Below are 14316 nucleotides of genomic sequence, written 5' to 3'. Positions count from 1 at the left end.
GTCTGTCTCTATTAAATTATAAGTCAAGCCAGTAAATTATTGTGCAGGCTATAATTTCTGTGACAATAAACCCCTGGAGTGATAAAAGAAAGGCGGGAGCTCATATCATCAGATTGTTCACAGACATTAATATTGTGAATGTTTGTGAATAAACAAACATTCACAATATGAATTTTCATATTGTGCCCCTTAGAGCACTTTCCCTGCCCTCTAGCGTCTTCAGACCGGCACCCTCAAGACCTATGTGCTATGCTCATTTAGATAGACACTGAAGATAAGGGCCCATTGTGGTGAAACGGTTTAGTAATATATAACATAAACCTTATCGCAATATTCAAGACAGTTATATTGGCATATTTGGGAAGCAGCTCGGCTAAACTTTATCTTTTGCACATGTAGTTTGAAGCCGATGATAATTTTATTCAAATACCTTAGTGAATAAGCTCAAGCCCTGCTTGCTGTCTGAGCATAGCTCCCAGTAGATGTGAAGGCATAATTACATATATGTATAAAGTGTCCCTGAACCAGTGTGCTGAAATAGCTCTTGTTCCCTGCAGTGAAAGAGAAGGAGGACCTCCACCCCGACGTGGAGTCACAAGGAATGAATGATGACACCTTCTGTGAATACAGGTGAGCGAGCTGCGGTGCCAAAGTGCTCTGAGCGAATGACATTTTTGGTCTCCTTGAAATTCAGTGTGTTGTAGCTGTATTTATATAACCATATGTTAAATATTTCTTTCCCTGGAAACTCATTTGTCATGTGTCACTGTAATATTTTTTTTTTCCCGTTCTCAATCCCAAAAGCAAAGCGTGCATGCATGAGCCGTACCAGGATCAGCATAGGAGTCACTGTTCTTAACACTTAAAGGGCGAGGTAATCCCACAGTGTAGCTAGTGCTGTAGTGACACAATGTTTGTTCATATTGTGCTTCTGCTTTGTTTCTAGACAGTGATTGTCTGTGCTCAGCAGAATGTGAGTCTCTTCATCCCACTTCTCCATTGAGTGAATGCATGTGTTGTGTTTGTGTCTTTGCACTTGTCTGCAGCAAACCCTTTAGTTCCAGTGGATATAATGAATTGTTCCTGCACCCTAATTTCATTGTAAATTATGAGTGTGTGTGAAAATCCCTGCATGCTGCCTCTCTGTGTAATTGCATCATGAGAGATGTATAAGCTGCGAATTATAGTCATTGTACTGTAGGTTTTGGGCGGATGCCAGTTGCAGTTGCACAAAAATACAGTCATTTCAAATATGGACAGAAACGAAGCAAGAACACCCATTTCTGTGGGTTTCGGAGACATAGAAGTGAAAAAATAATCTTGTATGACATCTTAATAATTACAAATGATGACTCAAGAACCTTCTTGGTTTGCAAGGACAGTTTATGAATTGTAATCCGAAAATCTGAGTATTTCTTCCTATAATGTCACTTCTTTCTACCTAGAGACTAGATGTGTCGAGAAAAGAAAAAACAACAAACCAGGCAAAAAACAAAATACTCTTTGCCAATCCAAAGCCGTACCATTAAGACTATACAATATTGCGGAGAAAGGCAGTACTCGTCCACATGAACTCAAGTACATATACTTGGGTAACTTTTGAAAGTGTAATTACTTTCTTATCTTGGAATAATTTCATCTCAGCTCCTTCTACTTGAGTTATTATTTCAGAAGCATCAATGCTTTTACTTGATGGAAAGAAAAATAGATTAATGTTAACACCAGGGGGTGCATATTGAAGTACAAGAATATTCATACTCTTTTATTTGTTTGATTATATTTATTTCATACACCCATTATTAGTATTCTTACCAAATCCTTCTTTTTTCCTTTTCCAAAAATTTAGCAATTATTGAGGTCACTGCTTTTTAGTAACGTCACTCTTACTGGGATGTTTTGGCTACTCTACCCACCTCTGTAGTGTAGTAATTGAATCTCAGTTATATAACCAGCTTCGGGAATAACTTATTGTTTTCTTTGACTAAGTCGATGCAAATACATAAAAGAAACACATCTCCATACTCTATAGAGCCTTCAACTCTAGGTTAATTAACTCTTACATAAGTCTCCTGTGAATCTGTCATCTGTGAAAAGTCTGTAATAAGGAAAGGCTTGAGAACGGATGATAAAAGCACAGTCATTTCACAGTCTAAAAGCCATAAACCAGAGCTCTGAGAATAGCTGCAGGAAATGTGTGCTTTTAAGCTGGCCGTGGACAGCTGTAGTACAGTATAATAGCTCTTGTATTGGTATTGTCTGCATTGTTTTCTTTGCCACGCTGACAGTTTAGGCAAATGGACTGGATCCTACTTTGCTTGACAACGATGGGTGACAATGGGGCGTTTGTTTGTGCACAGGCAACAGAAATCACCTAAAATAGCCTCTTCTGCCAGCTTTGATTCGGCTCGTCATCGTATTATCCGCAACATGATTACTCACAATTGTGGGCTGCTGCCAATTCCAGCCCCAATGGTTTGTGCCAAGACAGTAATTCATTTAAATGGGGAAAAGACATTGTCTGTCATGTCGCCAGTGCCATTTAAAGATGCAATAGCTTAAGTACTAATAAGTGCCCCCCACCCTATTTACAGCCCTATTTGTCTGGGGTTGGTGGATGGATATCGCTATAGATCAATTTGACTAGTCAGGAATGGCTTTTCAAAGACAGACTGTGTGGCTCTCAGGCAGACTCCTCGTTTTATCTGACTGTAATCAAAAGTTATAGTAACAATATGTCACATGAGGATAACTAAGGCTCCAGGCAGTGGTAATGCCATTCCTAATTTAACAGTCTAATGTCTTTGGTCTTCCTGGTGGTGCTGCTTACAGCGTCTTGGGACACATGTAATAGAGAAAATGTTTTTTGCTAAACTCCAGTGAAGTAATTTGTGAAAGAGCTGTCCAGTTTCAACCAAACTAGTGCATAAAGTAAGAAGAGAAGTAGCAGAACCCCTTCACTGCACGCCAGGTTTTTGCTTAATATGTATGTGTTTATTTAAATATGCACAGAAAGCATTCTATGTGACCAGAAATTACTCTTCCTTAAAGTGCATGTGACAGGTTTTAATGCTTTTGACAATATGACCTATTTAGAAGGATAATATCAGTTGCATAATTATCATTTTATTTCAGTGAAGCAGCAATTTTCATGAAGAAACGACAGGCAGAAAAGTAGTTATTTTTAAGCTGCTGACAGGAAGTGACATAGATAAAGGTAAAGTTCCTACTTCCGGGTCCAAACTCGAACAATATAGCTCAACATTTCTCCAGGTAAAATGAAGATTTATTTGTATTTAAAACAAACTTTCATTGTGTTTGGAAAAATAATTTGATAATTTATGTCAGAAAAGGTTTACTAATGAAAATTGTTTAGAAAGAGCCTCGTAGTCGGCTCTACAGCAGGTTAAAATCAGCTAAATCCCATCATAGTGAATGGGGCTAAATTTCTACTTCCATCGGACCCAGAAGCAGAAATGACATCATCACTTAACAGTACAAGTATTGACATAACATGGTTGGCGCGGCAACAGTTTAAAATTGTTGTCCCTCATCTATGTCACTTCCTGTCGGTGTCCAATAAGGAGGTGACACTATAAACATCACACAAAATTGTCTAAAACTAAAAAAAAAGCTGGGTACAGTCTTTTGCAAAATCTTAAATATAATTGTGTTAAATGTGTCATATGCCCTTTAAGCCTTCAGCTGGTGCTAAATTCTTTAAACGTTTATGTCATAAATATTAAATGAAATTAATTTTCTAACCAATTTATTGAATCAGATGCATTTCGGCTTTTGGCCATTGAAATAATATACACTACTAGATCCAGTGTGGGCCAATGTCTTAATAGTTTTTTATATAAGGGGGCAGGGACAATTGCTGTTTGGAGCATTGTCAAACAAATGTAATTAGAAATATACTGTAATAGCCTGATCTACAGTATGCTTAAAGGAATAGGCCACCGTTTTTACATACTGAGATATGCTCTTACCTCACTTTAGCCGGGTTAATATATCCCCGTCTGGTCTTTGTCCGTGCGCTCTGCCAGGCAAACGGAGCACATACGCAGCCTCTCCCACATGTCACATAGCTCCAAAAAAGCTCACGATAGAAGCTACCAAGCTCTTCCACGTGTTCCCTATTTAAATAAAGTTACGTGAAGTGTTTTCTTGCGAAGTATATTTACACAGAAATGGAGCATGTCGATTTTATAAGCAAATAAAAAGGGGGACTATATTGTGAGGCGTAATGATACGAGGAGTAAAACGTCCGCGCAGTAACTCCTAAAGACTTCCCCCCGCTCACTTCCGTCAATAACCTTTAGGAGTTACTGTGCCCTTTTTTATTGACAATATACATTTCCTATAGAAAAATCTTACAGTCTGACCATTCTTTTTGACCCAAGTTTTTTTAAAATATATTGCTACATCCACCGCCCAGAGGAGCAGCAGTATAGACTTGTTGTATGGTGCGGATGTTTGGAAGCAGCACCTGTTTAAAATGCCTGTCATGGCGCTCCCTCTCAGACCACTGTCCCCCAGTGCGCCCTTAGCTGCTCCGTGATGCTGTTTCCTCGGCTTTAGTGCTGCGTTCAGGGCTCTCTCGTGGCCTTTGAATCTCACAAGGCAATAGACCTCCTAGTGCTGTGCTGCGCGCTCACTGCTTGACAAGTGATAATTATGCTCCCTTCTATTTCTCTTCTGAGACAGACCTGGCTCGTTGGCCCTCTGTCCGCGGCACAAACAGCAGGTGTCGCGGCCGGTGCCGTTCGGCTCGGCTTGTTTGTTTGTTTTGTGTGGTGATTTTCTTCATATTTTATACCCAATTTGGAAGTTGGCTGCACATGTGGGAAACTTTCCTCTCCAAGTGAAAAAAAAAAAAGTTAATTCAAATGTGAGCAAAAGAAACAGCATCCCTCTCAAGGTAGAAGGCAACTAGTTTTTACCAAAGCAATTTACTTGAAGTGTTTTTTACTGAATATTTTTTTCTGAAGTGTGTCTTTTGACCAAGGTGTAGACAAACTGTAGGGAAAAGTTCTTAAATTATGTTTCTTTCTTGAAGGTTTTCTATTATTTTCACCATTCTGTGTAGGTAGCATTACTGACAAAGGAGGTAGAGTTATAGAGATACAATATTACATTTTTTGTTCTTTTTTTGTATTGAGAGTCTTTTTGTAAATATTTTGAGCATAACGTTTAAAAGATGAAACTGTAAAAAAGTGTTTCATTCTTTTATCATATTTTCTAGGGATGCCAATAAATATTTACTTCTATTTCAGTTATGAACTCATACCCTGTACTTTACTGAGTGGCATCGAATCCTTCTGTATTTACTTGCACTACATCATTATGATAAGAGTCTATAGTTGCAACTAGGGGTGAGAACCTCTAGCTGCCTCAAAATTCGGTACAATACTTGGCTCACGATAACGATAACCTTACGATAAGATAAGAAACATGCTATTTTTAATATTTTTTTTAACATACTGCATTTCTGTTCATGTGCTTTGTACCCGTTAATATGTTTTTAAATAGGTATGTGAATAAATTATCTCTGAGTGAAAATGGTCTGTCAGTGGCATCACTTTTACATTTACATAAACAAGAAACCACAGTCCTATTTCAAAAGCAATCAATCAACCCCAAATTAATCTTATTTATAATTATAAAATTATTATAAAAATCATTAAAAGTCATGTATTTGTGTGTTTGGTCCAAGGTAGTGCTGCCTTCTACTGATCTGACTGAATTCTTAATCCTTATTGGTCACTATTTACTGAAAACTGTGGAGCACTGAAGCCTCATTAATATGCATGACATCACTCATTAATATGCATGATGTCATCAAAAGTATTGAGTATCGTCCCTCAAAATATTATTAAATATCGTAAAACCGATTATAGTTAAAACAGCCTCCAACTACTTTATATAAACATCTAGTTTCTATGAAAAAGAGAAAAGATAAGCTGGAAGAGGTGGATTTCAGTGGAGAAATTCACTTTCAACAAGTGCAGATAACAAGAAACAACACAAAAACAAACATTCAGAACAAACAATACACATTTTCATAGTCAATTATTATTTTTTTTGTTCAAATATGCTACAAAACATACATACAACAATATACATAATTTGTAAGTTCTGCTATAGTATTTCTTTATCAGTTTTTTACTGTCAAAAACTTTTACTCGCGGGTACTTGAGCCTGACTGTCTGCCCCTGTCATTTCTGCCCACCTATAAAACCTTGTCAGTTCGGGTCAGTGGAAAAGACAAATGTAATGCGCACCTGTCTATGATGTGTCTCCTGTCACACCTCTTAGTGAAGCCTCAGCTGGATCCTGCCCAATGTTCTGAATGGGGCCCCAAAGCACTCAGGCCCATTTTATCGTTGTATTCAAAGTCACTGTGGGCGGGCCGCTCCACTGTGGCTTTTCCACTGCTCTTAGATAACAGCCACTTATCTTCCGAGCTCTCGAGTCGTTGGAGAAAAGGAGGCTTGATAAGGTTTGAAATGCAGACCCTATGTGGCTTGCATGGTAAACGCTGGCGTGAAATAGGATAGATAAGATTGGCTATTAAAAACCCACGTGAAGGGGAGCTGTTTTGGCAATCTGGGAATCGAGACGCTGAATGTCAAACTGTTATTTGACACCAGTGTCAACTACAGTGGTTACAAATGGAACCTTCATATGGCAAACTCTGAGCAGGGAGGATGTGAATATAGATCAGTCAGTCGGCCAGAAGCTTTTTGAATTCAGACTGTCTTGCATTGAGACACTCAATATTTAACTGCAGAAAATAAATGTTAAAATACTGTAAGACGATAACGCAAAAGCTAGATTTATATTACAGTGCAAATAACATGAGCACAATAACAACAATCTGGAAAGGTTTAAATAGTTCATGAAGAAGACAGACTTTAAAGGAACAGGCCACCGTTTTTCCATGCTGAGATATGTTCTTACCTGAGCTTAGACGAGTTGATACGTACCTGTCTGGTCTTTGTGTGTGCCCATGGAAGAGCTTGGTCGCTTCTAACTTCAACTCGTTTGGAGCTATAGGAATATACTGGGACAGGCCAAATGCTAAAAACATCTTTGGTTGTTTTGCGCGACTGAGGGCACGTACAGAGACCAGACAGGTACACATCAACTCGTCTAAGCTCAGGTAAGAACATATCTCAGTGCGTAAAAATGGTGGCCTGTTCCTTTAAGCTGGATATTTGTTATTAGTGCTAGTTGTTATCAGCAATACTGCCACGCTATTGGTCCACGCCACAGTGGGATTTGAGCTTCACCCTTTCCAGGGTAAAAATTCTGATTTCGCGATAATCCAGCTTGCGTCTCAAAGTTAATTAAACGATAAACTGAAGCAGAAAAAAAGATTTTAACTAACTGCATTCAGGCCTTACAGGTTTTCCCAATCGCTTTGACACATTTCTTAAATCTGAAACATTTGCAAAACAGCTCACACAAACTCCTTTATACAAAAGATATTATGTTGCATCATAACACTACATCTGTTCTCATGTGCTTTCTTCTACTCATTCATTCATTCATTTGACACAACAAGTAAAAACTCTTAGTCCAACTTTCATGACTGTAGCTCAGTAAGCATTTGGATTCAGACTTTATACATATCAAGGAATGAAAAATGCCGACAATTTCCATCTCCTTAAACGTATACTTTACCCAAGGTCTATAATGCAGTTCCATTATAGATAGAAACATCAAACACTGTATATGCAATTTGTAAAATCACTATTGGTACACTAATGCACACTTACTAGTTTATGTACAATATTCAGTGCTCACACATTCCTACTTTTGATTCATGTGTGGAAACCTGAATCAATTCATTTCCATTAGCTGCAGATTTTAGAGTTTTGTTTGAGTCACCACACTGAAAGTATTGGCCAAGTATGTTTTTGCATGCGATTTTACTGAAAGTGCATGTGTAGAGCTGTGTGAGTTGTTTTGTGAAAGCGGCTGTAAAGATGTCAAGTAACGGAAAAACTTGTTAAATAATCTGGCAACTGCGTGAAAAAGAGAAAAAAAAAAAAGACAAAAGAGAAATTAAAGACTAGGTTTTATGTGTGAAACAATTGATAAAAACTGCAGTGTGTTTCTATAAATTTACAAAAAGTTTGTGTGATAAATGAATAGTGTGTCCAAGCCAACTTTTGTTTGAAGAGAGCTATGTTTTGACAGACCATTTCAAATCAGTTTACCTCTCTGGACAAAAGCGTTCTAAAACAAGTGACCCTTGAACGAAAAGGGAAGACAGTGGGTCAGATTTGAGTGCATTAGCATCGGTCGTCCAGTGTTCATCTAACCACCTGTGAGGTGTTAGGAAGCTCACTGCACTGGACAGAGCAGTCTCCATTGGTCGTCAAAATGCCCCAAATATGTACAAAGTGAAGCTATTCTTGGGTTTAGTTTGATGATGCTCCCCACATATTAGAGCAACAGTATGTAAATCTGGCTCATCCTTAAAAATAACCTCTTTTTCACAGTGCACCTGGCATACCAAATAGTCTACTAAATAACACCCTGCAATAGGGCATGTTGCCATCTTGTTAAAACATCTTGCCAAATAAACTTTCCAGAGAGTTCTAAGCCAAGACTAAAAAAGCAGCTTTAGCGTGATGCAGAAGTTGTGTTGCTGTAAGACTGTAGTCAGCTGCAGGTGCCATATTTTATTTATCAAACTCATTGCTACCAAAATAAAGAAAGTGATGTAACTAACTGTGAGACTTTACATAGTTTGGCTCCACGCTCCGTGAATGTCAAGCTCGAATTGGACACCAGCGACGTTTGTTTACAAATGGCGCCATCATATAGTACCCTCTTCAGAGTCTGGCCCCAGCAGGGACTGTGTGTTTTGAATACTAAAGTCACTGGAGGAGACGAGGTGTGACCAAACATAGATGGTTTAGGGAATTAGACCTGGAGGACAGCGGAGGGAAAAATACCCGCAGTGTTTTGAGGTGACCCCACGTCTTGTAGCGAGACACCTGCTCGTTGGCCACTTGCCCAGCTTTAAATTGGCGTCTAATCTCTTCGGCCCGCGCCTGGCACCTCTGGGAATACCAGGAATGACAGGCTGTTTGTCTGGGATTGCATATGCCCCACCTCTCCATCCATTTTTCTTTTTTTTTTCTCTTTCTCCCACTTGCTTTCTCAATCTCCTCACAGCGCGCACACAGATACATATATCCACAGACACGCCGCCACCCACTCGTCTCGCTGTTTGGAATAGAGCCGCTCTCTCTGGCAATTTCCATGGCCGCCTCTAAAGAGATTTGAAATTGCCTGTGGTCCTGAAGCCTTGGCAATTAGCAATTAGTGGAGTGATTGTAGCAGGCGCTCCACCACCTCCCCTGCGCTTTAGCTTTCCCCACTGTTGCTCCCACACCCCTCTGCCCCGAAGCCGTGATGATGTACCGGAGCCATGAGGCGATGCTTTGTGTGTGAGTGGAAGCATGTGTGACTCAATACAGCCAGGCATTTAACACGGTCTGTAGGAACAGTGCAGGCTGATTGACTGTTGGTGGTCTATGTGCCTGACATGGTGTTATTGTAGGAGTCATCACGAATACGGCATGTCCTTGAAATAAAGCTACAGTGCATGGAATGTTAATGGTCATTTTGTCATTTAGGGACTCGATTCTCGATAGGGATTGTAACAGCAAAACAACTGTGATGATTTTTTTCTTTAATCTATTGGCACAATGCATGAACATGAAATTAGGCCAATGGTTTACTTTCTTTAGACAACAGTACAGAGGCAAACATACACATTGTCAACTGCAGATGATCACAGACAAAGCCAGATGTCCTTGGGTTAGGTGTCGTAGGACGTGCACCGCAAACCAACAGGTGATCTGCCTATCCACAAATGCTTCAGCTATTTCAGTAATGCCGCACAGCAATATAGTTGTATTCCATTCTTTCCACAATTAGAATAATAAAAGGTTAACAAATCAACAAAAAAAAATCTAATCACAAATTTTAAGCAGCCATACGCAGTGAACAAAAATAATAAATCATGTTCAAAATTTGTAAAAGAAGCAAACTTCTATTTTACAAAAGTAATGGCTCTGTCGCACACATATAATTTTCTTAAAAGAGGAGGCAACCAAAGAATAAATTAAAGCCAGCTTGGCACATCAAACATTCACATAGCTATTTATATAAAGCAGGAAAACCATGTGGTGTGAAAGGTGCTGGTGCTTATTATGGTTATTTGTAGAATTAAATATGTATGCGTAAATTGGTAAAGCTAAATTGCTCAAAAATGATGCTTCAAACCTGCAATTAACTGGTGCTGCATGGGCGTGAGAAAAATCAATGATGAATAAAAGATATGATTCGTACTTTTTGTGTATTGGAGGTGAATGATGAAAAAGAAATTACATTTCACAAAATATAGATGAATGGTTTACTTGTTTATGCCCTCCACTGTTACATTATTGCTTGACTTGACTTTTTGACCCCAACACCAAGTTTTTGTTGTCATCCAGCAGCGATTTGTGACTCTTGGCTCCGTATGACTTTTGTTTTCTCTCCTCTGTCTTGTTAAAGGGATGTTTCAGGAGTTTTGACATGGGGCCTCATTTCCTAGTTATCCAGAGTGTTGTTGATTTCTGGACATTTTTTATTTATTTTTTATTCATGCAGTCCTTATATTTGAGGAGTTTAGTGGCGATAGGCTACTGCTAGGCTAGTGCATGTCTATGGTAACTAGTAGCCTGCATTAAAAACCTCTTCAAAATCATGGTGTAGTCCTCCAAACGTTGCCATATCTGATTTGTAGAAAGCTCCTTTGTGAATTCCACGTGTAGTAATGCCGGCCATAGGTAAATACTACTGTAGATCTGGTAACCTAGCAGATCACTGTAGCTATGCTGCGTAGTTTACAACCAAGAAGCTGATGCTGCTCAAATATAAGTTCTTTTAAATGCAAAATGGTTGTATTTCAAAAATTATTCAGTCAACACAGACATTTATATCGGTAAGACTGTTTTTAATGTAGGCTACTAGTTACCATAGACATGCACTAGCCTAGCCTAGCACTAGCCTAAATATATATATATATATATCTCCAGAAATCAACACACTCTGGATAACTAGGATGGAGGCTCTATGTCAAAAATCCTGAAATATCCCTTTAAGTTTTTCTGCAACAGATAAAAAAACAAGTTAAACATGGGGGTCAGTGCATTGTAACTTTTTTATTTTTTGAGTCACAAAAGCAACCATGTCCTTTATCGTAGCTCTAATAGGTCATGTCTCAGCATGTTTCAACGATCCTCTTGCCTTTTATGCTACATTACATTTCAGTAAATAGGCTAGCATTACCTACACACCTCTTGTACCGTGAAGTTGTGGATGCATTTGTCCCTTTGTCGCTCCCCCTCGCTGTATTTGCTGCTTGTGAACATTTGCCTGACGTGCTTTATACAGTGTGGTTTGCCCTGCTGACCTCACCCATCCTTCTCCCTCTCCTGTTGTTGATGGCAGTGACAGCGAGGAGAAGCCACTGAAGGGCGGCAGCTTGTGTTCCCTGACCGCCAATGACGGCATGGAGGACAACCTCAGCCGGGACAGCCTGGTGGACTACGCGGACGGCGGGAGGGAGTTTGACGAGGACGGGTCGTTCATCGGCGAATATTCGGGACCCAAGCAACGTCGGGGATCTGTGAGCGAGCCCAATGGACACAGCCTTGTTGCGCAGGCTTGAAACGGGCAAAGGTTTACTGAGACGTTTCCCTCACTCAGTGACAATAGCCAGGCTGAAGTGGCTGAGATGGGCAGAAGTGCGGTTTGCCAAGAGACTTTAGTAATCTATTACTTTACACAGCAATAAGTGGACCTAATATAGTTAACCCATTTTGAAAGTATGTTTTAAGTTCAAGACAACCATTTGATGACACACTGTGAAATGTGTAAGTTAACAGGCAGGCAGGTAGGGCAATGTGTTAGATTATATGCAATAATTTTTTTTACAGTTGTAACCCACACCGGGTATTTGAAGCCACTCTGCACAACATTCCAGGTTACATGTTGCCAAGTCACCACTGGAGCGGCTAAACTATATAAACAAAAGTAAATGAAAAAAAACAGTCTTTCTAATGCTCAGGTAAACACCAACAATGCGATCTTTGCAGCATTCGGAAAAGGACCTTGTGTATTCAAACCTAATGATATGCCACCGTTAGTCGTTGCAAAGCAGCAGCATCTCCATGGAGACGAGCTGATGTCCTGCGCCCAGCAAAGTTCAGGGTCAAGTCTGAGAAGAGGCGTGACATTTTTATTTATTTTTTTACATATCTTTTAAAAGTAAAAACACTGAAATGTTAAGGAGTATGGCTTGAATATTCATGCCACTAAATTCAAATTTGATGGCCATGCTGTTTTTAGATATTACCACCAGCATTTCTTGACCACAATAGAAAGTAAAAATAACAAAAACTCTGCTGTAGAACCTTGTTGACGTTTGAGTTCAACTCTGTACATTGTGTAAATATACAGTCTATGGTAAATACTAAATAAGTGCTTATGGATATGTTTGTGTGAAAACTTTTAAAATGATTGTGTCAAGTTCTTGTTTTTTTTTTTTTAATCTATGTTCAATTTGTTACATGTGTCTTTGAAAGATTAAATACACCAACAAGATAAATCGTTCCTCCTAACTTTTCTTCCTCCTTTCTAACATCCCAACTCCCAAAGAGTTTATGAACACGTTTCACAACCTTCGGGGAGCCGTACTGTGCTATCTTGCCAGTTCTGGATTGAACATCAGGCTTTTTGGATTAGAGACACAGCACAGGTTTTTTGTCTTATCTTGGTTGTTTTTCTCACAAATGTCTGGTTTTACAATGTACTGAAGGACAAATGTAATCTTATGGGTGAATGGTTCAGGTATAGCGCCTTTAATTATTCGTACAATATTTCCTAATCATTATTTACATACTGTGAATTAGGTCTTCCTCATTATTATTCTGTATGCATCACACTATGGTTATAAAACTCACCACTACCGCAAATGAAGTGCAAGCCCTATTGAAGTTAGACTACAGTATGCTTACAAGTACAAGGTGAACAATGCTGCTGGTTCTTGCATCTTTAGGCTAGGACCTTTTTTCATCTGCTCTAAATGCAGCAAATCAGAGGGATCCAAGTCACTTAAAGGGTTTCCCATTACACAGATTCATGATATTTCTATACAGGATGTTCTCTTGTATATTTGAAGCAGCTTTTAATTTCTCGAGCCACTGTTGAGCTGGATTTTTCAGGGTGAGGTGATTGACTTTGTGCCCTTTTAATAGTATCTCAGGGATGGCATATTTATTAACATAAACCTCCTCCATCTCACTATTCACAAGTGAAAAAGATCCGTTCTGACTTAAAATGCCGTCATTGCATTCTGTTTAAAGCCCTCTACTGTACATGGTAAGCCTGTAGGCTACGTCAAACGCTTTGGCTAAACACTGAATATGAATGCACCATAACAAAAGCATACTCGTTTGCTATTCCTTAAATTATGCAGCCAGTTTAGCATTCACACCACGCTGGCAGAAAGAGTGGACGGATACACACGCGCACAGCTAAATTAAACCCACTATTCACTAAGGTCAATCCGATCCCGGAATCCTCGAATTTTTTTTTTTTTTTTTTTTTCTTCAACTGTATGTGTCTAATACATGCAGTGGGCCCTCACATACATAATGCATTTTGCTAAAATATTCATCAAGGATAGAACTCAAATAAAGTTGAGGTTTAACCAATCCACATGCGTATTGAAAGAGATGCAAAGGGAATTCAGCAGCAGTTGTGTTTACTGCAAAAATCTAAATGTTTCATGGACTGGGAACACTTTCGATGTTTAGTGTCTAGGCTGTAAAGGCACTGTATTGGGGTGGTAAATATATAGTTCTATATACAGTGGCGAGAAAATGTAAGTACGCCGTTTCTTACATTTCTGCCTAAATTGGTCACTAAACGTGGTCTGATCATCAAAATCACAGGAATTATTAAACAGTGTCTGCTTAAACTAATACCACCCAAACATTTACATTTGACCATATTTTTATTGGCCATAACATGTAAACATTCACAGGAGAGCGTGGAATAAGTAAGTACACCCCCTGAATCTTGCTGAACTGCAGCAGTTTTGTAAAGAGGAATGGTCCAAGATTCATCCCGATTATGAGCGTCTAACCTGCAACTACAGAAAAGCAGTTATTGCTGCTAAAGAAGAGTCAGCCAGCTATTTAATACAAGGGTCACTTACTTATTCCATGCATGTTGTGA

General features: G+C 39.1%; 1 protein-coding gene across 6 annotated transcripts in view; it reads left to right on the top strand.

Annotated features, from left to right (window-relative positions):
• The window catches only part of chl1a (cell adhesion molecule L1-like a), a 53717-nt gene extending 41261 nt beyond the window's left edge, over nt 1-12456 (top strand). For 3 of the 6 annotated variants that reach the window (XM_079558582.1, XM_079558577.1, XM_079558578.1), the window contains 2 exons: nt 558-630; nt 11524-12456. In XM_079558582.1, coding sequence (XP_079414708.1) covers nt 558-630; nt 11524-11743 — 293 coding nt within the window. In that variant the 3' untranslated portion in view covers nt 11744-12456. Of the gene's footprint in view, nt 1-557; nt 631-804; nt 875-11523 lie in introns of all 6 variants that reach the window. The other 3 variants (XM_079558581.1, XM_079558580.1, XM_079558579.1) reach the window with 2 other exon arrangements.
• The last annotated feature ends 1860 nt before the right edge of the window (nt 12457-14316 follow it).

Source organism: Gobius niger (assembly GCF_951799975.1).
Source record: "Gobius niger genome assembly, chromosome: 6".
NCBI lineage: Eukaryota > Metazoa > Chordata > Actinopteri > Gobiiformes > Gobiidae > Gobius > Gobius niger.
The sequence above is the reverse complement of the archived record's forward strand: the minus strand, read 5'-3'. Positions and strand labels throughout refer to the sequence as shown.